Source organism: Chrysoperla carnea, chromosome 2, assembly GCF_905475395.1.
Source record: "Chrysoperla carnea chromosome 2, inChrCarn1.1, whole genome shotgun sequence".
Taxonomy (NCBI): Eukaryota; Metazoa; Arthropoda; class Insecta; order Neuroptera; family Chrysopidae; genus Chrysoperla; species Chrysoperla carnea.
Window position 1 is genome coordinate 2,895,812 of NC_058338.1, and position 23,457 is coordinate 2,919,268.

Consider the following 23,457-nt stretch of genomic DNA (forward strand, 5'->3'; position numbering starts at 1 on the left):
TTAATGACAAACAAAAATGAAAAAATAATAAAAAGTTCAAGACAAAAATACAAGTGATAAATTAAATAAATAAATAAATAAATAACACACAAAATTAAAGAAATAAAAAATGTAAAACAAATTTATAAAAAAACTAAAAAAAAAAAATTTAACAAATTTATTTAAAAAAAATGGATGTAGGTCTTAAAAGAATATTATGTAAATTTTTATTAATACTATGTTTAACATGCTATGTGATCAATTCTGCGGCAACGCCACGGCCTGCGTTTACAAAAAATGCAAAATTAAGTACGCACATTGTACAAACACGATATGGTCGGTTGCAAGGTAAGAATTTGCATTAATTTTAACACTAATTAAACGATTTTTGACTTCGATTCAAGAGGACAATTATCAAATTTATTACCACTTTTTTTTAACCGACTTCAAACAAAAACGGAGGAGGTTATCAATTCGACTGTAATTTTTTTTAAATTTTTGTTACCTCAGAACTTTCGACTGGGTGAACCGATTTTGATAATTCTATATCTATTTGAAAGCTAGTGCTTTCCGTGTGGTCCTATTTCGTTTTGGTCGAGTTCTGATAATGGTATCCATGAGAAAATCATAAAAGTCTTAAATTTGCATTCAGTATGCCACGACAAGAGGACGAATAACTCAATATCACGCCAACCGATTTCGATAATTCTTTTTTTTATGAAAAACTAGTTAGTGCACTTCAAGTTCACTTAAAATCACAAAATTAAAAAAACTTTTAACAAAAAAAAAAACCGACTTCAAAAGAAAAACTTTTCCGAAATAAATAAAAATGCACTAAAAAGAAAAATAACGATAATATAATGTAGTTAAAATTATTGTTATTTTTGGAGTCGGTGTCAGCCAAGCTAATGTAGCAAACTGTTCTGTCAGAGTTGTTTCCTTGGCTGACACCGACTCCAAAAATAACAATAATTTTAACTACATTACTTAGCTCACCCTGTATAAGATATCACTCGAATGATTTCCTACGATCAGATTTCCCTAGATTCACGTTAACAGAAAAAAGTGCTAACAAATTTTAGATATTGTCTTTCCAAAAAGAACTCCATTTTACTAAAAGAATTTCATAGCTAAAAATGTTATTCTCTTTTCTCGTCTAGGTTTATTAATACCAATGGATCAACATCGTTTCCTAAAACCGTTAGAAGTATTTTATGGCGTACCATATGCAACACCACCGGTTCGTTCGAATCGATTTAGTCCAACGCGTACACCAAGTCCATGGGATGGTGTACGAATATCCGATCATATGGGCCCTGTGTGTCCACAAAAACTGCCAGATATATCAAATGAAACGGCAGCGTTGGAACGAATGCCACGCGGACGTTTGGAATATTTAAAACGTTTGTTGCCGTATTTGAAGAATCAAAGTGAAGACTGCTTGTATTTAAATATTTTTGCTCCAGCTCAAGGTAAATTGCTTTTCTTTTTTTTTTTGTATTTTCCTCGAATTTTAGCCCCGAAAGAATAGAAATTACATAGTTCCTATCTTTTTAATATATTAAAAGTTGCAGAATTTGTTGAGGGGCATCATGTTCTGATATCAGATTGGACCTAATTCACCGGGTTGCTCTAATAGTTAATTCAGATTGCAGGTCAAAGTGATGGACACAGGCGAATGTTCTCGATTTCCCGGAGAGCTAGATCCAATCTAATGTCAAAATATGATGTCCCCAACAAACTCTACAACTTTTTGCAACTTTTATATTAACTATTTTTTGATTGGTTAACTACAAAACGAGCTATTAGCCATAATAGATTAAAATGTTCCACTCTGTACTAAACCTTATCGAAAAACTTATGAAACAATCAATAAAGGCACGCAACCGATAAAAACAATAATTTATCATTAATTTTTTTTATAATTTTGCCATGAAGAAGGAGATTGTGATCTCGAAACAATAATTGCAAATAAATCATCTTTACAAAAAAATGCAAAAATAGTTGCCAAACAATTTTTAAAACGCAAACTTCTGCACGAAATCTATATCGTAAGCAAAAATTTTAAAATAAAAATATTACAAGGCTACAAGAAAAAGAAAACATCGAACGAATCCTCTTTATTGATAAAGTTATTGTAACCACCAGTGCACAAACTAAATGTTAGAAGAAAATGGTATTCGAGAAATTGTCGAAAGATAAAATTCAATAAAAAATGTGCATTACTTAAATTTTTGTTATAACGTTAACGGTATATCACACCCTCCCCCGGAAAAAAAAAGTGTATGAAAGTATTTTCTACACACTTCTCAACACATTGTCTTGTCTACACTTTACACGTCTTCTTATACAGTCTTATACCAGCATACTGTGAGCTACGACATATTATGGGCTCTAGTGAGCTGGTAGTCGAAATTATTATCTAATTTTAATATTCTGTAAAAACGGTAATCCAATAAAATAAATTGAATATCAAGGTAATAAAGAAAAAATTAATGAAATTTTATTTATTAGTTGTTCATTAGGTTGTAAAAACTTTGGAGAAAAAAGTCGATCTCACAGGGGCGTACGTAACCCCTATTTTTGAAGTTTTAATCAGTTTTTTACAAATTACAAAAAAAAACTATCCATCAAATAAAAAAACGGTTCACTTAAAAGTTTTAGCTGAAGTATTTGTTCATATTTTCGAACTTTTTTCGACTTTCTAGCTTCAAAATTGACCGAGATATGTCAACTTTAGGTTAGGTTAGGTTAGGTAAGGTTAGGTCGCCCTATTAGCTCAGCTTCAATTCCCGCCGTCGCAACAAAATTAATTTAATTAATAGTTGCGATGGACTGGTGTAGTGCATGGAATATGCATGAAGGAGGTGCACTCAGCCTCTGAAATTGAGGATCTGATAAATGAAATTATCAGCGGAAAAGTGGTAAAACACATATATGGTATCACAAAGGTTCTCTATAACCTAAGTGTGTCCTTCGTGGACAGTCAATATAACCTAACCTAACCTATGCCAACTTTAAAATTAAATTTTTTTTTACTCATTCAATCAAATGAAAAAGTATTCATCTTGTGAACCGTTAGAGATAGAACAAAATTCCAAATGTAAAAGTTATTCCTTATAAAACAATGAACAACTTTTATTTGAATCATTCTTTCGTAAAACATACCTGTTTACCTGTGAGGGTTCACTTAGGAAAAAACTTTGGTGTTCATTTTCTCCAAAAAAGTGTGATTTTTTTAAGGTGAATTTCAAGTGATGGTTTTGTGAAACATTCTAGAAAAGCAAAAAGAAATTCCGGAAAATACTATCGAAATTTTCGTCTTTTCTTTCGAAAAGACATTTGTCTGTGTTAATAACTTTAAAGCCCAGGGAAATTTTCAAAACCATTTGACGATTAAGATCAAATGACCTTGAAACTAGAATTCCAGGTTAAACCATTTTACTGTAGCTAGTGTTTTCGCCTGATGTCAGAGAATAATGGTCCCCATCAAAAGCTTCGACTTTTGTTTAAGTTATTTTTTGATTGGTTAAGTACAAAACAAGGTATTAGTCATAATAAAGTAAAAATATTCCACCCTGTATACCTAACATAAAAACTACCAGCTCAATAACCCAATCATAGTACTTTCTAGTTCTACTATAAACAATATGATTTTATGGTACATTTATTTAGGGTCGGGTCGATGGAAGAGAATAGAAAGAGAACTAACTTAAAATTCGTAGCACAGGAGCTGCGTTAGCTAAGCGAATTCCTTTCGAGATTAAAAAAATAACACATTTTTCTTAATATTATGGCATTTTTAATTTTTTTAGAATTTTTATTTCGAAAACTAAGCGTCTAGAGGAAAAATTACACGAGTACTTTTTTGCTTAAAACTGATTAAAAAATACAAAAATATTTTTTATTTTGAAAAAATTCAAAATTTTGTACTTTGCGCATCTCCCCACCCCTTGTTTATCTGTCGATTTTTCTCATTAACGAAGTTGGCTTTTCAAATAATAAAACCCTTCTTGATACCAAATTTTATTCAAATTGGACTTAAATTACAATCGCGCTGTAAATATAAATTTTAACGATGGTTATTTTTGACATTAGGTAAGATCGATGAATATTTGAAGAAATTTTTGCAAAATTCGATCATCAGTACCAAAAGCAATAGCTTGATTTCCCTCGGCAATTCGCTAATATGTATATGGATTGAAAATATTTAAATTTCATTTTTCAGTAAATGTCGAACAGAAGTATCCAGTCATGGTGTACATACATGGTGAATCATTCGAGTGGAATTCTGGTAATCCGTATGATGGAAGTGTATTAGCGGCATATGCGGATGTAGTTGTTATTACTTTAAATTATCGATTAGGAATTTTAGGTAAGTTATTTCTCACTACACCGTTTTTTTTTTTAGCTTTTCATATAATTGATGGTTTGTTTTTTTGGTGTCACATGATGAAAAGACACTGATGGGTGGTGGTAAAACCAAATAGACCATGACATTTTTTATTTTTTGAAGGATGTACGAGCGCCAGGGCATGTAAATAATAGACACATTAATAATAGATAAGACACAAACCTTTGTCTTCAACATAAACAAAAAAATTCTTACTTAATTACGCTAACAAACACAGTAAACTTAAATTGAATGACACGGTAAATCGAGAGCAACAACAATAATAGCATGCATCCGTAAGAGCAGGTAGATTGCATGGCTTACAAACTGGCGGGGGGGGTGAGGTTCAGGTAACTCAAGTGACCTGTTTGTGATGGAGTGGTTATCTAACTACACCAAAAAACAACTTTAAATGCAAATCAAAAGAGTTTTCTGACTTTAGCACGGAACTTGGGTGTTAATACTGCACTGTGATACGGTCGTACAATATGTGAATACTCTCAATTCCATCTAGCGCCTGCTCTAAAAGACTGCTTAGTTCCCCCCCCCCACACTTTCTACTCCAGGGAGATAAGAATGTCCATATACAATAACTAGCAATTAAAACATGTCACCAAGCTAGTTAGTTAAAGAGATAAAATACAAAATATTAGTTTCAACTTTTAATTTCACAACTTCCATTAACTCAACACTGTGAATACACATAGTCGCGGAAACAAAACACGAAAAACAGCCAAAGTTCGAAAAATTTGAACAATAAGACGGATTTTAATACGGTTTTCTGCATTCGATTCGTTAGAGCATCATGCAATCCGTTTAATATTCATGAAAATGGATTCCAAATTTGTTACCCGAGGGTTTTTGGGATCGCTGAATACGAATATCGTAATAAAATTGGTCTTAAAGGTATCTGGTGCCTAGGGTAAACGATATCCCTGTCGTCTATTGATATAATCAATCCACATTCATAACTCGAAAGTTTTTGGGATCGCTGATAACAAATATGGAGACAGAATTGGCCTCCGAGGTACCTGATGCCCAGAAAAAACGGTATCCCTGTCGTCTCTTGGAATTTTCGGGAAAATCGGTCTAACCTCGTTCTTTGGCGAGACAGAATTGGTCTTCGAGGTACCTCGTGCCCAGAAAAAACGGTATACCTGTCGTCTCTTGGAGTTTTCGGGAAAATCGGTCTAACCTCGTTCTTTGGGGGTTTATGGGGTCGTTATACACAAATATTGTGACTGATTTCCGTCCTGGTTTCCTGGTTTCCGAGATTTCTTATAAAATCAAGTAAGATCACAATATTTTCTGACGGTCCAACGAATCGAAAACATTCAAATTCGTTTTGCTGTTCAAAACTCAGTGCTTCGTTTCCGTGACTAACAGCAGCAGAAGCAATGAAGACACACAAAAAAGAAGAAGTTAAAATTAAAACAAAAGATTACACACTACAAAACTACACGAGAACGACAATACTTTTACGAATATAACAATAATAATGACAATAATAGCAAACTGTCACTTTAACTTGAAACAATAAGACATGACAACGGGCGTTCATCGTCTGAGTCTAAGTAACTAGGTATACGTTCTTCATTCCTTCATACCAGTGGCGGATTTAACAAGAAAAAACGATCCAGGCAGCAATTCTTAGCACAAAATGAATGAGAAGTGTCGTGGGACACCCGGTAAATACTATGTTCCTATCGTATCTTCGTACATTCTAAATTTAAAGCTTACTTCCTTACCCAGATTTGCTTCGATTGTGTTGCTGGTTTGAATGATTGATGTACATGTTCAATTTTGTAAGGTCATTTTGTGCTTTTTTCTTTAAAATATTCAGCTCAACTTGTAGTCAATTGAGTCTTGGGTCCGTGGGACCCATCTTGCAAACCGTTAGAGATCGAACAAAAATTTAAATGTAAAAAATGTGCCTTATAAAAAAAATAAACAACTTCTGTTTGAAACATTTTTTCGTTAACATCACTGTTTACTCCTGAGAGCGCAAATTATAAATGGTATGTATCAGTTATGTGTGGCTATTTAAGAGTGGCTATCTTTCTTTACTTACTTAAGAACAAACGATTTTGTACTTTAAGATAAAAGTATATTTTCTAAACTAAGTATAGAAGTTTTCTTTCGTTGCAACATCACAAATAGATATTAATTGCGCAAATGAATTTAATATTCATTGCGTCTTTATATTTTCGACCACATTCGAGCCCGAAAAGTATATATTTCAAACAAATATGTAAATTATAAAAAGGGTTTTATATGATAATAAATATATTACTTTTTTGTAAAAAATAGGTATAAAGCTAGCGTATATTTTTTAGAATTAGAAACGACAACTAAGGGAAAGATGTCCTAAAATGATCCCTATATAAAAAATGAAATTTATAGCCAAACTATCTTCAAGTGTTACATTACGGCTGACTGTCGAGTCCTGTTCTAACAGTAAACTGACTAATAATCAACTTATTACACTCCTTCTTAAATCAATATCAAAGTGATGGTCAAGGAAATCAAATGACATGAAAAAGATACTTAGAGAGATATCAATTTTTGGGACAAATTTTTGGAAATATTTTAATTGAAATAGAAATATTTGAGTTGACTTCGTTCTTTTGAATTATTGTTTTGAATAACCTAATTCTTTTACCATTCCACTTTTCGAAACGAGTTGAACCAGGTTTATTTGACCATTCATTTCCATTGTAATTGCCTTTTCCAAACTGAATTGCCAATTTTTTACTTTTTTCGGGCACGAAAAGCTCGTGAAATATAGCAAAGATAACATTACCTTTATAATGAAACCAAAAAATTAAAATCGGTTTATCCGTTCAAGCGCTACGATATCACAGACAGACAGACAGACACACGCACATAGCGGTCAAACTTATAACACCCGTTTTTTTAGTTCGGGGTTATAAAAAAATGTACACTAGCTGTATGTCTAAAAGACTTGTCGTATGATAAATAAATATAAATATATTTATATCGTATATTAAAATGGAAATTACGTTAATTTTCGGTTCGGAACCCCGAAAAAAAATATCGAATGAATATTTTAAATAAATTATTAAAGTTTTGTGTATTATATTATACCTAAAAACGGAGAATGTATTATACATACATACAAGTGAAGCACAAACCCTCCTCTCTCTTCTCAAATGAAAAATATGTTTTCGGTAGAATAGCGCGGATTATAATATTATATTATAAGTAATGTCGGATTTTTTTAAATAATTTTTGAAATTTGAATTTTTATTTATGCGTCTTCAACACACCAGTAAATAATATTTTTTTAAAAAATAAATAAAAAAACCATTAATTTTTTAACCTTTTTTTTTTCTTCTTTCATTCATTTCTTCTCCCGCAAACAGGTTTTTTTTCTGTGTAAATGCTAATCCAACTTTATATATTTTTCATTTTTATTAAAAGCACGCGTTGCAAATTATGATTTATTGGATTAAATTACGATTGAATGCAATAAATAATAATTTAAGTTTTAGATTTTACAAATGTCGTGGGAAACCCGGTTGGAACTATGTTCCTATCGTATCTTCGTAAATTATAAATGTAGCGCTTATTTTTTAAATATTAAATTCGTTTTTTTTTTTCTGAACAGGTTTTTTAAACGCTAATCCAGCACCACATTTAAAAGCACGCGTTGCAAATTATGGTTTAATGGATCAAATAGCTGCGTTACATTGGATCCAGCAGAATATTGCATTATTTGGCGGTGATCCAACGAATGTCACACTAATCGGTCATAGTTCCGGTGCCGCATGTATTAATTTTCTTATGATCTCACCAACAGTAATGCCTGGACTGTTTCATCGTGCTATACTACTGTCTGGATCAGCGTTATCGTCATGGGCTCTGGTTGAAGATCCTGTAAATTACGCAGTTCGGTTAGCGCGGCAAGTGAATTGTACGATACCAGAAGATGTGGCAAAAGAACATGAACAAATTGTGGATTGTTTACGGGATACCAGTTTAGAGGAACTATTAAACGCGGATATTAGTGCGCCAACATATTTAAGTTCGTTTGGTCCAAGTGTTGATGGTGTAGTGATTAAATCCGATTTTGCTAAAGAACTCTTAACATATTTTCTGCCATCCGATTTACAAAGTTTTGCAAATTCACCAATCGGTAGTGTGAATTCAAATATGAAAAAACGTAGTGGTGAAGCAACATTATCCGCATCGAGAAATTCCCATCAAAATCGCTACGATTTACTGTTCGGCGTTGTAACAAGTGAAGCGTTATGGCGATTCTCTGCAAACGATATACAAAATGGTTTTGAAGGTGAACGTCGCGATAAAATTATACGTACATACGTTCGAAACGCGTATACGTATCATTTGAGCGAAATTTTCTTTACGGTCGTAAACGAATACACCGATTGGGAACGTACGGTTCAGCATCCGATTAATACACGCGATGCAGCTGTTGCAGCGTTAAGTGATGCACAATTTGTGGCACCGTTAGTGCAAACTGGTGATTTATTAAGTGCAAAGCCACCACAACCGGGTCAGGAAGCGACTGGTCCAAAAACATTTTTCTATGTGTTCGATTATCAAACGAAAGAAGGTGATTATCCACAACGGATGGGAACTGTTCATGGTGAAGAATTACCGTATATGTTTGGAGCACCGTTAGTGGATGGTTTTAATCATTTTCCAAGGAATTATACAAAATCGGAAGTTGCATTATCCGAAGCGGTTATTGTTTATTGGGCTAATTTTGCACGAACTGGGTAAGTTCTATGAAATTTACTTATTTTAAAAACATATAACAGTTTTAGAAACAAATTTGAACCAAAATTGGAAACCGAACACTGGCCACCAATTACATTGTGGAACATAAGTCCGGTATCCAAGGATAGTTTTGTCCGACAAAGTTGGAAAAAGTTTATTTTGAACATTAAAGCATTTTTATTCAGATTTTCGCTTATAGTTCCGCTTCTAGAGATCATTGAGTACTCAAATAAAGAGTACTCAATTATGAAATAAGCTACAACATAGATTTTTACCAAATTTATGGGGTTTTGAACCAAATTTAGATCAAACTTTAGTAATATACTCATAATAGAAATGGCACATATTTTACAGGCAAAGCCGACTCGACCTGTGTCTGCCAGCACTTCTTTATAGCATCTACGCTGTGTGGTTACATAAATTGTCTCCTTTCTTGATTCGTCTAATTAAATAATATGTTAGATTATGATCTTGAATCATTTTCGACTGAACTAGCCAAAATTCGAGACAACCTTTGTGAAGAGGCGAATAGAAAAAGCGATGTCCTTTTGTGAAAAATGGGAAATTGATACTACAATACATGTAAGAAGACGCTGCAAATTTCCCAGAGAATTGGCTAGATTGGTATATTTTGAACTAATTCTAGATGATCATATACATTCCAAAATCAAGTCTTGTTTTCTCAACTACATTTTTTGTCTCAAATTTAAAGCCTAGCTTGAGCCTTGATGACTTTATTTATTAATTAATTTGCGAGTATATTTTACATATAATATGATATTGTTTTCGAATAAAGGAGGCGAGCGCTAAAAAGATATTGTTCCCCGAGCGAAAATTAAGCTCGCTACGCCACTGCACCCTTGGTGTGGGATAAAACCCATTTAAATATATAAACCAATCGTGATTTTTCAATAAATAGTGATACTTACATAACAAGTACATTATCAATAGAATAGAATACATTATCGTAATAATTGAAATATTAAAATTACACAACACATAAAATTTCTCACATCTCACATCTATAATAACAAACATATTTTATGAATGTTATCAAAAAAGTTTTCACAATCACAATCTCAAAACATTATTATTATGTGTTATTATATAGATATAATACAGTCAAAGATGTACGAACAGATTAAGGAAAATAAAATAAACCGATCAGTTTTTGCTTAAATCCTGGTGGAATGTTTTTCTTTGGTGTCTCAGATAGCATACTACTTGTTAATAAATAAAAAGTTTTAATTAAATGAAACGGTCAAAAAAATTAATAAATAGGCAATTTGTTATACATGTATAATATTATTTCGATAATTTAACAAATAGGCAACTTGTATTACATACTCGTAATACAAGTTGCCTATTTGTTAATTTTTAAATCCATTTTCGCATAGATCGTTAAAATTGATTTAAAAATTAACAAATAGGATTCTTGTTACAACTCTTATAGAGAGAAGACATAAATATTTAATTGTCGCCAACAATAACAAGAATTAATATTTTTATTAAAAATAAAATAAATTGATTAATCCAATATTAATATTATTGCATAATAGTTAAAATTTTTTGTTTGTTTGTTTGTGATATACCATTTTGTTTACAACTAACTGAGGTGAGTCGGATACTTTATATACATATATCTGTTTTTGTAATACTAAATTTGTTTTTACTATATTTTTTCTAAAAACTCGTGTCTTTTAGTACATTTAAATTAAATTAAAATTTTTATTGCGTATATTTAAAAATAAAACCAACTTCTTAGAGGTGGCTGAGGATGATCCTCCGCCAGACCCTTCTCGGAGGGGTCTGGATGACCCTCCTCCCAATCCCGATACTCCAGTAAATGTTAATAATAAACCCGATCTACCCAATATCTCTACAAAAGAAAAACCTGTCTACAAATATTCGATAAACTCACTTGGACCTTTCAAAGTATTTGTATGTAGAGTCAAATGAAAAAAATATAGGAAGATTGCATCCGTTGGCAATTGGGCGCATATTGTTTAATAATAATGTACCCAACATTGTGAAAATAGAAAACTTGGGACGCAATAGGATTTGTATCCAATTTAACTCCCGTACTGCCGCTAACTCTTTCTTGGACAATCCCGTACTAAAAACTGAAAACCTTCGCGCCTATGTTCCTACCCACTGTGTCACTCGAGTGGGTGTTGTTAAAGACATTGATGAAAATATTGATGAACAAATTATTCTTGATAATATGAAAAACAACAAAAACATAAACATCCTAAAAGTTCATCGAATGTCAAGAAGAACAACATCCCCCGATGGCACACCATCCTATAAACCTTCCTCTACCATACAAGTAACCTTTGAAGGAAGAAATCTTCCCGATTATATTACCCTATTTTATTGTTCCCGTCCCGTAGAAATGTACACATTTCCCGTGACCCAATGTTACAATTGCTGTAGATTTGGGCACATTACCAAAAATTGTAAAAGCTCTCCACGATGTGCCAAATGTTCCGAAGACCACCAATCATTGAATTGCACTAAAGATGACAGCTTACCTAAAATATGCATTAGTTGCAATGGTGACCACTCTGCTACCTATAAGAACTGCCCAGAGTATAAAAGGCAAGTTGCCATCAAAAAAATTATGGCCTCAGATGGCTTAACATATTTTGAAGCCAGTGGTAAAGTTCCCAAAATCTTAAGCAATGTAACCCTTCCTAATCCTATTAATGTGTCGTCTACCCCGCAACAATTTCCTTTGCTGTCGTATAATTCTTCTCCAATCGCCACAACGACTAGACAAACAATTCGACGGACGTACTCTAAGGCTACTACTTCACCAACTACCGCCCCTGTTCCTAAGAAACGAAAAGACTCCACTCCCCTTACAAACCCTATTGCGGCCCAAATTGATAATTTGTTGATTAACCCCAACGGTAGGTCGAATTCTCCCATATTTTATAGTTTTCCATCTACTTCTACTACCTTACCCTCCCCCAACGACCCATTTTTTTCTACACTAATCTCAGTTTTGAACTCTTTTGAATTAGACCCGACTATTAAAACAAACATTGTACAAACTATTATAAATAAAATCACTAATGGATCAGGTGTCCCAAGAACTCAAACTGCTTCAATGGAACATCCGAAGCATCAATCAAAATAAATCCAACCTGGCTCTCATTTTATTTACCTATCCCATTGATGTTGTATTGCTTAGTGAAACTTGGCTAAAACCAACCTCAACATCAAAAATTCGCGGATATCAAATTTTCCGGAATGATAGATATGATGGCTATGGTGGCACTGCGATTCTTGTAAGGAGGGGTGTTTCGGCTCAACTTATTCCGATTGAGTCGAATAACCCTTTTTTCCAGGTAATCGCGGTGAGAGTTGCTGGCATATCTATAGTTTCCATCTACAACAATTCTTCTCAAAATATTTTATCTTCCGAAGAACTTAACCTAATGTTTCAGAATGTTCCCGAACCTGTAATAATTGCCGGTGACTTAAATTATCATCATCCTCTATGGGGTTGCACTGCGTCCGATAGAGGAGGTGATATTCTAATGGAATTCATGGATTCCAATAACTTGGTTTGCATGAATGACGGATCACCGACAACTATTCCTTCACCTCAACAAAGATCATCTGCTATCGATATCTCTTTTTGTTCTCCTCACCTAAGCTTAATTTCGTTCTGGCATACATTAAATGATAGCTATGGTAGCGATCATTTTCCCATTTTAATAACCTTAAATCATCGTCATAATTTATTCCTCCCCAGACATACCCCCCGTAGACAGTTCGAGAGAGCAGATTGGCCTCTGTTTTCTCGTACTGTAGACGACTTTCTTCCACCCCCCACATCCGATAATAATCCCTTGGAATGGTATTCCAGTTTTCATCAAAGTTTGGTCTCTGCTGGGGATATAGCCATTCCAAATTCCAAATGTCCTAAAAAACCGTTTTCCCCAACACCTTGGTGGGATGACGAATGTAAATTGCAAATTCAAACCAGGAAGGAGGCCTTGAGGTCTCTCAAGGCCAATTTTACACAGGATAATTTTTGTAATTTTAGAAGAACCCAGGCACAAACCAGGCGTCTATTTAAGGAAAAAAAGCGGAATTCCTGGAGGATTTTTTGTGAAGGTCTTTCCAGGAGTACGCCTATTAAAGAGATCTGGAATAAGGTTAAGATGTATAGGGGGGCTATCAACCCATATCCTCCTTTTCCATCAAACCAGGGTTGGATCTTAGATTTCTTACAAAATCTGACTCCAGACTTTGCCCTTATACCTATTCAAACCCTGCCCGCCCAAAATGATCATCCTATGGATCGTCCGTTCGGAATATGTGAGCTAAGGGGTGTGTTGTCCGGTCTAGTGGATTCGTCTCCTGGCCCGGATAACATATCCTATAGTATGTTGAAAAACTTGTCGGACAGTACAATATCATCTTTTCTGTCAATATTAAATCAACTACTTAGTAGCTCATCTATCCCCGACGAATGGAGACATACGATGATCATTCCAATCCTTAAACCCAATAAAGACCCTAATATACACCAATCTTACCGTCCCATTGCGCTAGCCTCGTGCGTATCAAAGGTTATGGAACATCTAGTAAAAAACAGGTTGGAATGGTGGTGTGAATACAATAACATCGTTCCACCATACTCACGAGGCTTCCGTAAAAATGCCTCTACCCTAGATAACCTTTCTGTACTCTTGACTGATATCCAGATTTCTCTCTCCGAGAATGGATACCTGGTTTGCTGCTTGATTGACGTGAAAGGAGCCTTCGATAATGTTGACATTAATATTCTCATTAACATTCTCACGTCTCTGTCGGCTCCCCCTGGACTAACTTCTTTCATCTACGAATTTTTAAAAATTCGTCATCTCACCGTCAACTACCAAAATCATTTATCCGGTCCTAGAACTGCATCAATGGGCTTACCCCAAGGTGCAGTCTTGAGTCCCCTTCTCTTCAATATCTATACCTCTGGCTTACAGAATGTAATTCAGCCTCCCTCTCAACTCCTGCAATACGCAGATGATCTTGTCCTATACTCGTCGTCCAAATCCTTACAAACGGCTATAGATAATGTTTCAAACGCTCTAGTTTTACTACATAACCATTTAAGATCTATCAATCTGGAAATTTCTGCTACAAAAAGCTCAGCTCTTGTTTTCACTAGGCACAGATACAATATCGAATCAATTCCGTTTCTCAACACATCCATCCCTTGCCACCCATCCGCAAAATTCTTAGGAGTCCTTTTTGATGGAAAGTTGCAATGGAACTCCCATGTCGAATATATCGTAAGTAAGTGTACTCCTCGAATTAACATCCTCCGTGGCCTCACCAAAGTTTGGTGGGGAGCTGATCAAAGTACTTTACTTATGATATACAGACAAATCATTCGAAGTTTCATCGATTATGGCTCATTCCTCCTATGCCCAATATCAAACCAACGATCCTCAAAGTTAGATAAAATCCAGTTTCAATCCTTGCGTATTGCCCTAGGACAAATGCGTTCCTGTCCTACTAACGCCCTATTGATTGAAGCAGCGGATCCTCCATTGATAGTCCGTCGTCTGTATTTGGCAAAAAAATTTTTCCTCAACCAATATTCCTCTTTATCCCACCCGTTAATTCCAAAACTTGCCCAACTCAACCAGCTTTGTACAAATTCGGCCTACTGGAGAAATAAAAATCTCCCTCTTCTCTTGGTGGCTTATCGTGTATTTGCAGTAATCCCCATTTATCAATCTCTTTTATCTCCCTTCTTCACCTTTGACTTTCCATCCCGATATACGGAAATCCCGGTATTTATTGATTGTGGACTTGACAGCGGACATGCAAACTATGGCTCGCCCTTCGTCAATTCCACTTTCAATGATTACCTTTCCTCAATTCTCCCCAACTATATTCACATCTATACAGATGCTTCTAAGTTGAGTGTAGATTCACGAGTGGGCGTTGCTTTTCATTGTGGTGCGCATTCTGCCACACTTAGTATATCAGAACATTTTTCAATTTTCTCTGCGGAATGCGTTGCCATTTTGGAGGCACTAGCATACGTGGACTCAAACAGTATTAGAAAAACAGCTATAATATCCGACTCGCTGAGTTCTCTCTCGCTTATAAAACAAAATTGCATCACCTCTAAAACTCCCTCCCTCATAGTACTAATCAAAAACACCGTACTGAAACTAATTCAAAAACGTTTCTGCGTTGCTTTTGTGTGGTGTCCATCACACATTGGTATACGTGGGAACGAATTTGTTGATATGTTGGCTAGGGACGCAGTTCATATTGGACCAGAAGATAATTCACCTCCACCCGCACAAGATCTGTGGGCTATCTGCAAAAGTTCTATGCTGAGTGATTGGACTCAAATGTGGAATACATCGCCTAAAGGGCGTAAGCTACATGACATACAACCAACTCCATCACTTAAAACATGGTTCCACAAATGGGAAGTGGGCAGGAAAAACATAACAATGATTGGTCGCTTGAGAACAGGCCACAATTCGTTACCTGCCCATCTACATCGAATACATATTGTTCCAGACACCAGATGTAGATGTGGATATTATTATTGTGACATAAATCACATAACGTTCGCCTGCCCACTCCTTAATCAGCATAGAAATATTCTTCTAAGTTCCCTAGCCCGTATGGGCGTTTTTGGTCCGTATTATATTCCCCATCTCCTATCTCTAAATAAGCTTGAAATCCTCTCTGCAATTTGCAATTTCCTCAACAAATCCAAATTTCAAATATAAATATAACCCCCCCCCCTTCTTATCTATTTTTGGTTTTATAATAAAAAAAAAAAAAAAAATTTGTGTGTAGCCCCCTCTACTGTCAACCCTTCCGCGGCCCCCAACCTATGTGTTTTTTCGTGATATTTCCTTTGTATACAGTCTCGACGGGTCCCGACGACGAACTTCCTGTCTAATTCCATGTGTCCTTGTGTTCGTAAAATAGAAAGTACGTTTCATATATTTGTATTTTTATTTATTTATTTATTTATTTATTTTTTTTTTTTTTCTCTGTCTTCTCCTACTCTTTTTTTTAACTGAATTTATTTATTTTTTCTTTATTTGCAATTTACATATTGTATTTATATGATTTTTTGTTTGTTTGAGATTCATCTTTTTATTTTTGGATACTAGAAAACAATTTACTTTTATTTTTTAATTTCTAAATTACACTTTTTTTTCTCCTGAATGTTAAATTTTTGTTTTTCTGATCTATTTATTATTTAATTATTTATTGTAATATAATTGTATACTTTATTTGGATAATGGCTGTATAGCAAATTAGCTGAAGCCAATTTTAATAAAAAAAAAAAAAAAAAAAAAAAAAAAAATTAACAAATAGGCAACTTGTATTACGAATATGTAATACAAGTTGCCTATTTGTTAAATTATCGAAATAATATTATACATGTATAACAAGTTGCCTATTTATTAATTTTTTTGACCGTTTCATTTAATTTCTCGCAAATAATTCATGATACAGGAATGATATTTGGCATCTAAGAAAAAAATTAAGCGATTAACGATTAAGCGATATTACGTATATGTTATACATATATAATATAAGTGTTTAATGGCTCTTTGTCAAATTATAATCGAAAAGCTTGCGAGGATGCCATACCAAGAAGGTCTTAACAGATTAGGAGATAATCTGAAAAACTAACAATTAAAGGCATGGATCAGCTACGAGGAAGGGCGAATCACCAAAAGCCTGTTGGGTGAAGGAAACTCGCTCGGTAACAGGGCCGAGGAGATCTTGAAACTAAACAGAGCTGATATTTGAGTCATCGTAGAGGTACTCACAGGGCATGATAATCTGAACAAGTTCCAACATCAGATTGGAAAAAGACTGATCTCCCGCGTGTGGCAGATGCGGAGAAAATTCAGAAGAAACATCGATCCACTTTCTCTGTTACTGTCCGGCACTCATACAGCAGCGAAGGAAATGGTTTGGTCCGGCCATAGTCGAACCAGAAGAAATTAGGAAACTCAGCGCTAGGCAAATCCTGGGTTTCAGTACATCAGTTGGTTACAACAGCCACTGAAAAGCGTAGAACATAAAAAAAACTTTGATTTTTAGGAAAAATGCGAGTGATTTATTTGATTTTCCTTTATTAGTCGATTTTTTTGTAGCTTCTTTTAACTGTACTATGTATGTTTATGTACTAAATATATGTCTTATGTATGTTACAGGAATCCAAACGAACATCAAAAGCAAGATGCTGTATTAGCTGCATCTCGTGAACGAAATCGATTTCGTTCAGTTGTATGGGATGAATATGATTCAGTACATCAGAAGTACTTAGAAATAGGTAAGTTTTTATATATACCTATAACAAATATGTACTTATACAAATAAACTATTTATAGGTTAAGAGCCAATGTATCATACGTTTATCAAAACGGACAATTGTCCGTCTTGCCAAATATATGCCTAACGTATATGACATTCGCACGATAAGTTGCGTACAACACTTAATTTACCAAGAAACGTAGTGTAGGTTTTAATGGGTTAGTTTTTATAATAACAAAAGTAGTCAAATAGAGTTTTTTTGTTATAATTTTGCATTTAGAGACGCCTTCCACAATGATAAAACACATCCTCTCTTTAAGTAGTGTTTTATTGGTTTCATTCAAAATGTTATTGAACTGTGATTCGCTAAAGATATATTAATTTATTTTGTTAATTATCTCGCAAAGTAAGCATTATATCCAAAAGTGGAAAATAACTTTTTCCTTCGTCTTTATGAGCTTATGCTGCAGGATAACGATCTGCAGTCAATAATAGAACGCCCCGTATATAGCTCCTTTTTGATGTCACTGACTCTCAGCCTATTAACAATATCAACAAACTATTTTATTTCTTATCACAATAGTATATTATTATGCATAGTGGAAGTATGTACAAGCATGATGCCATCTGCCATCTGCTCTGCTCTACCACCCCTACAGTGTTATAGTGTCATACCTACTAACTTGATAAAATCAAACATTTCCTTAAGCGGATGTCATTTAAAACATGATAATTTGTATGAAAAACTATTTGAGTAGATAAAAGATATTTTACGATATTTTTTTTTATATAAATTATATGGCATTTTTACCCAATCTTACCCTCTTTTTTTAAATTTCATATTTTATTGCTTTTTTTCGAAGCCAGGAGCTTATTTAATTTGGCTATAGCAAAATAAATTAGCTTACTGCTAAATAGTACGACAGTGGCGTTGTGAAGGTAGGGCAAGTTCGCTAAAAAAGGTATTGTGCCCCAGGTGCGGGTTTAGCTCGGTACGCCACTGTGTCTCTCTCCAAGGATTCATAGGCCAGATACCTACCATTATCAATCTATTGAAGCGTCAAAAATTCTAAGTTTAAAGAAATATTCTTAATTTTCAGGTATGAAACCACGAATGAAAAATCATTTTCGAGCACATCAACTGAGTGTCTGGTTACGTTTAATACCAGAATTACATCGTGCTGGCATGGAAGATGTTGTTGCACGTCATAATTTATTTCGGAATCATAATGATGCCGATCTGTATGATGGTGTAGTTCGACCAGATCCGTTATCCAGAATTTCGTATTATGATCCAAGTAACAGTGGGAATAATGCTGAGTATAGACGGCGTACATCAAATTTAACACAAACTTTGGAATCAACTACAACGATTGATACAATTATTGCGACGACATGTATCAATATTATTCCAGGTTAGTATCTACAAATTAACAGGAATTCGATTAATATGTCAAGAAAATTCCAGATACAAACGACATTTTCCCTTTTTTAATTTTCAATTTTTCCTTAGGAAAAATTTGTTTGCCCTAGTATCCATCATTCTTATACAGGCTGTTTTTAACCCCCGAACCAAAAACGGGGTGGTATAAGTTTGACCGCTTTGCCTGTCTGTCTGTGTGTCTGTATGTGGCATCGTAACGCCTAAACGGATTAACCGACTGGAATTTTTTTTGTTTCGTTTGAAAGGTAATTTAATAGAGAGTGTTTGTATGTTTCAAGTGCGAGTTTAAGGTTCCGTACCCGAAAACAGCCGAACCACTAAAATTTTCACATTTGATTTAGACTTAGTTCAACTCCAAAAAAATTAAGCTTTTTAATCAAAACTTTGGGTTATTTTCTGTTCAGGAACAAATTACCAACAACAGAGCAACAACATTCCACCATCGTTTCACATAAATTCCTCATCGGATACATTCGCCAGTCTGGAAGCAGCTGGATTTGCAGCCTATTCGACTGCACTAAGTGTAACAATCGCAATCGGATGTTCGTTGCTGATATTAAATGTGCTAATATTCGCTGGTGTTTATTATCAACGTGATAAAACTCGGCTAGAAGTGAAATCATTACAACAGCAACAGAATCGTAATCAAGCGAATTTTGAAACAATCACCAAACATGCACATTATCATATGGGCGGTGCAGGAGGTGGTATACATCATACACAGATCGGAAGTGGAATAGGCGGTGGTGCTAGTGTAATAGTTGATGTTGAACAAGATTTACAACAGAATAATGATGGGAGTTTAACGAAAAATCAACATTTATGTGCACAAAATATGCAAAATATGTTAAAAGCACCGCCTCCAAGTCCGAATGTGTTAATGAATCAACATTGTATGACGTTACCGAAAAATACCGGGGGTTCACAAAATTGTCGATCAGGCGATTGTAATTTAATGACATTACCAAAAAATGTTACACTTATGAATAATACAGCAAATGTTATTGGTAAGTACATAGATATTCCTTGACGGATCAAGAAAGAGAGGCTCGCGGAGTAATTTCTACCCCAAAAAAATAAATTGAAGTCTAACTATTTTCACTAGGGAAGAGTGGAGGAATTTCGGTAAAACTTAAGGTAAAATGGAGATTGTGTTTATGCCATTGAAAAAACTCAAATGCTGATTAAAACCGGGAAAAATTTGTTCCATTTTCTAGACTAATTTAGACATAAAGATACAAAAATCGGATTTTTATGACGGTTGTACAAGTAATTTTTGCGGTATCGAACAAAATTGCCTGCGAGAGATCATATCTGGGCGTCATTTCTTAATCGCTACTGATTTTTTGTTGTAGTCAATCACTATCAATTTGGGTATAGGGTATAGGGTAGGGTAAGCCATGATCGAGCATCGGGCCTCGAAGCAATGGTTCAGAGCACCTAGCCAAATAGACTCTTGTACTCTATCCCCGCTACGCTTTTCAGTGGCTATTATAATTAACTAATTCAGTGGCTATTAACCAACTGATGTACTGAAACCCAAGATTTGCCTAGCGCTGAGTTTCCTAATTTCTTCTGGTTCGACTATGGCCGGACCAAACCATTTCCATCGCTGCTGTATGAGCGCCGGGCAGTAACAGAGAAAGTGGATCGATGTTTCTTCTGAATTTTCTGCGCATCTGTCACACGCGGGAGATTGTCTTTTTCCAATCTGATGTTGGAACTTGTTCAGGTTATCATGCCCTGTGAGTAACTCTACGATGACTCTAATATCAGCTCTGTTTAGTTTCAAGATCTCCTCGGCTCTGTTACCGAGCGAGTTTCCTTCACCTAACAGGCTTTTGGTGATTCGCCCTCCCTCGTAGCTGATCCATGCCTTTAATTGTTGGTTTTTCAGATCATCTCCTAATCTGTTAAGACCTTCTTGGTATGGCATCCTCGCAAGCTTTTCTTGAGTGGGAGCCATGGTGGTTCCCAGTTTGATCGCTAGTGATTTTTTGGTATAGTCAATCTCTAACAATGAATCGATGTTGATTTTCGGTCATAGTCAATCGCTAACAATTAATCGTTACTGATTTTCTAAATGTCTTTTCTAAACACTATGTTACTTCTCTATTTTAGCGGAAATGCAACAGCAACATGGTCTGAGTCAACCGCCGAATGGTTCAATACCAACAATGCATTTAAATGTTCCTAGACCACCGCCACCGGTGCGTAGTGGTTCCAATAAAACATCAACGGAGAATCAACCGTTATTATCCGCTACCCAGCAACATCAACAGCAACATAATAATCAACAACAACAGCAAAAAGGTAGCAACAATTTACGTGGTCTACCGCAAGCTGCCATGAGTGAGATGCGAGTGTGATAAAAGAAATCTGTCGTTTTTTTATTAAATAATAATAATTAAAATTGCAAACAAACAAAAAAAATCATCATCAAATCATTACATAATTACATCACATGCGTCACGTCATCATATACAATCACAGCGGATCAAAAATCGACATGCTTGTAAAAAAAATATGTTTCGATATAAACGGTCAGTACTAGTACACTTTCGGTCGAATATGTCAAAGTTATTTTGGTGGCCATTTTACTTTCTTTACGAAACAAAACCTTTGAATACCGCAGGTATGGGATTTTAATACTAAGAAAGACTCTATCTAGCGATAGAAAAAAGAACTATGGGTGTTAGCTCGCATAAATATATAATATTTAACGGAAATGTCGTTTACAATCTCGTATTTTGAAGATCATACGCATACAAAAGATGTTAAAAATTAATGCATCTTTGAAATTTTCTACAGTTGTTTATTAGGTTGTAAACACTTTGGAAAAAAAAAAGTCGACCTCTCAGGGGCATCTCTAACCTCCATTTTTGGGGGGTAGCTATGAGTTTTAATCAGTTTTTTACAAATTACAAAAAAACTATGCTTCAAATTAAAAAAAAATTCAATTAAAAATTCTAGATGAAATATTTGTTGACATTTTCGTTTTCGTAGCTTCAAAATTGACCGAGATATGCCAATTTTAAATTGAAATTATTTTTTCTCATTCATTAATGAATATGTGTCCATCTTGTAAATCGTTAAAGAAAGAACAAAAGTTTAAGAAGGTAAGAGTTATTCCTTATAAAAAAATCAACAACTTTTATTTCAAGCATTCTTTCGTAAACATCACTGTTTACCCGTGAGGGAAACTAGAAAAGCAATAAAAATGCCAGAAAATAGTATGTTTAGAAAAAAATATTTCAAACAAAAGTTGTTTATTTTTTTATAAGGAATAACTTTTACATTTAAAGTATTGTTCTATCTATAACGGTTTATCTCAAGACAATTTTTTTTTTTTTATTTGATTGAATGAGCAAATAATTCCAGAAAATACTTGCGAAAATTTCGATTTATGACATACAGAAAAGAGACAGATTCACTCTTTGCGTCAGAGTGTATAGGGACCTCGTGCCTGATTAAGTGGTCAGTTTTCGATACCAAAACCTTTACAAAGCAGTACTCACAGTGTATATCGAAACATAACCCTCCAAAAATCCAAAAACAGTATATCGTGAATTTTATTGTTCTATTTTTTTCGAATTTATTAATATTTATTAGTTCAATTGCATCCATTTTACGTGTAAGTAATTTTATTAATTAGTAAAAAAAAATCAAGGATTACAACAAATTTGAAATATTTATATTTAAAAAAAAAAAATTCAATCACGATAACTTTCATAGTTATTTCATGTAAAGTATCAGAATTAATATTTTAATCAAGACGGTGAAACACATTCCAGTGCAGTTACAGGCTGATCCTTAAGTTTGTAACACTTGATTTTTTTTATTCATTCATTCAAAAGGGTAGTTATTTAGAGACTTTAAATCTGATTTTGCATATTCGCGAAATTAACCCTCTTAAAGTCTCAAAACAACCTCTTATTGAATGAATGAATACAAAAATCTAGTATCCCAAACTTTTGGGTCACAACTTTCCCACGAACAGGTATATAAGAATTTACTTTACAGAAATTATAATGAAAAATATCGTGCCGTAAATAGTTTAAAAAATTTAACAGTAAATCGTCCTCTTGTACTTAATATTTCTTGTAAAAAAAATATAAATATATTAAAAAAAAAATTTAATTTACAGATTATATCCCGATTATAGGATCGATTCAAATGCGATAATGATATCAACAACTTTCAGCTCATAAAAAGCCCTGATAAAAAAGTCCGGCCTTTCCAGCAATGAAAGATAACGCTTTTTATATTTTTTCCCTCCAAATTTTACTCGATCAATTTTCTTAAAACGTTCAGCTATTGCGCAAGCAATCTTTCAGTTATTTTTTTAAATAGGTTTCCAACAAAAAAGTTGGGATTTACATTTTAAGTGTCTCGGCTATATGACTTAATTACTGCCCAAAAAATGGACTCTCAATCAAGTCAGTTTTTACATTTGAAGATGGTTTTTTTTTAACTGTAAATTCAAACACTAGTGACGTCAATATATCGCTTTACTAACGCCTCTACACGTACAAATGATAAAAAA

General features: G+C 34.2%; 1 protein-coding gene across 1 annotated transcript; it reads left to right on the top strand.

Moving 5' to 3' along the window:
• Window positions 1–215: 215 nt before the first annotated feature.
• Window positions 216–21,287, top strand: LOC123294194 (neuroligin-4, X-linked-like; the record flags this gene model as incomplete). The annotated part of the gene is made up of 8 exons (XM_044875303.1): window positions 216–327; window positions 1,140–1,451; window positions 4,208–4,354; window positions 8,004–9,138; window positions 17,368–17,486; window positions 18,568–18,882; window positions 19,316–19,918; window positions 21,033–21,287. Coding segments are annotated over 8 exons (2,991 nt in total), but the record flags the coding sequence as incomplete, so codon positions are not given.
• Between the last annotated feature and the right edge of the window lie 2,170 nt (window positions 21,288–23,457).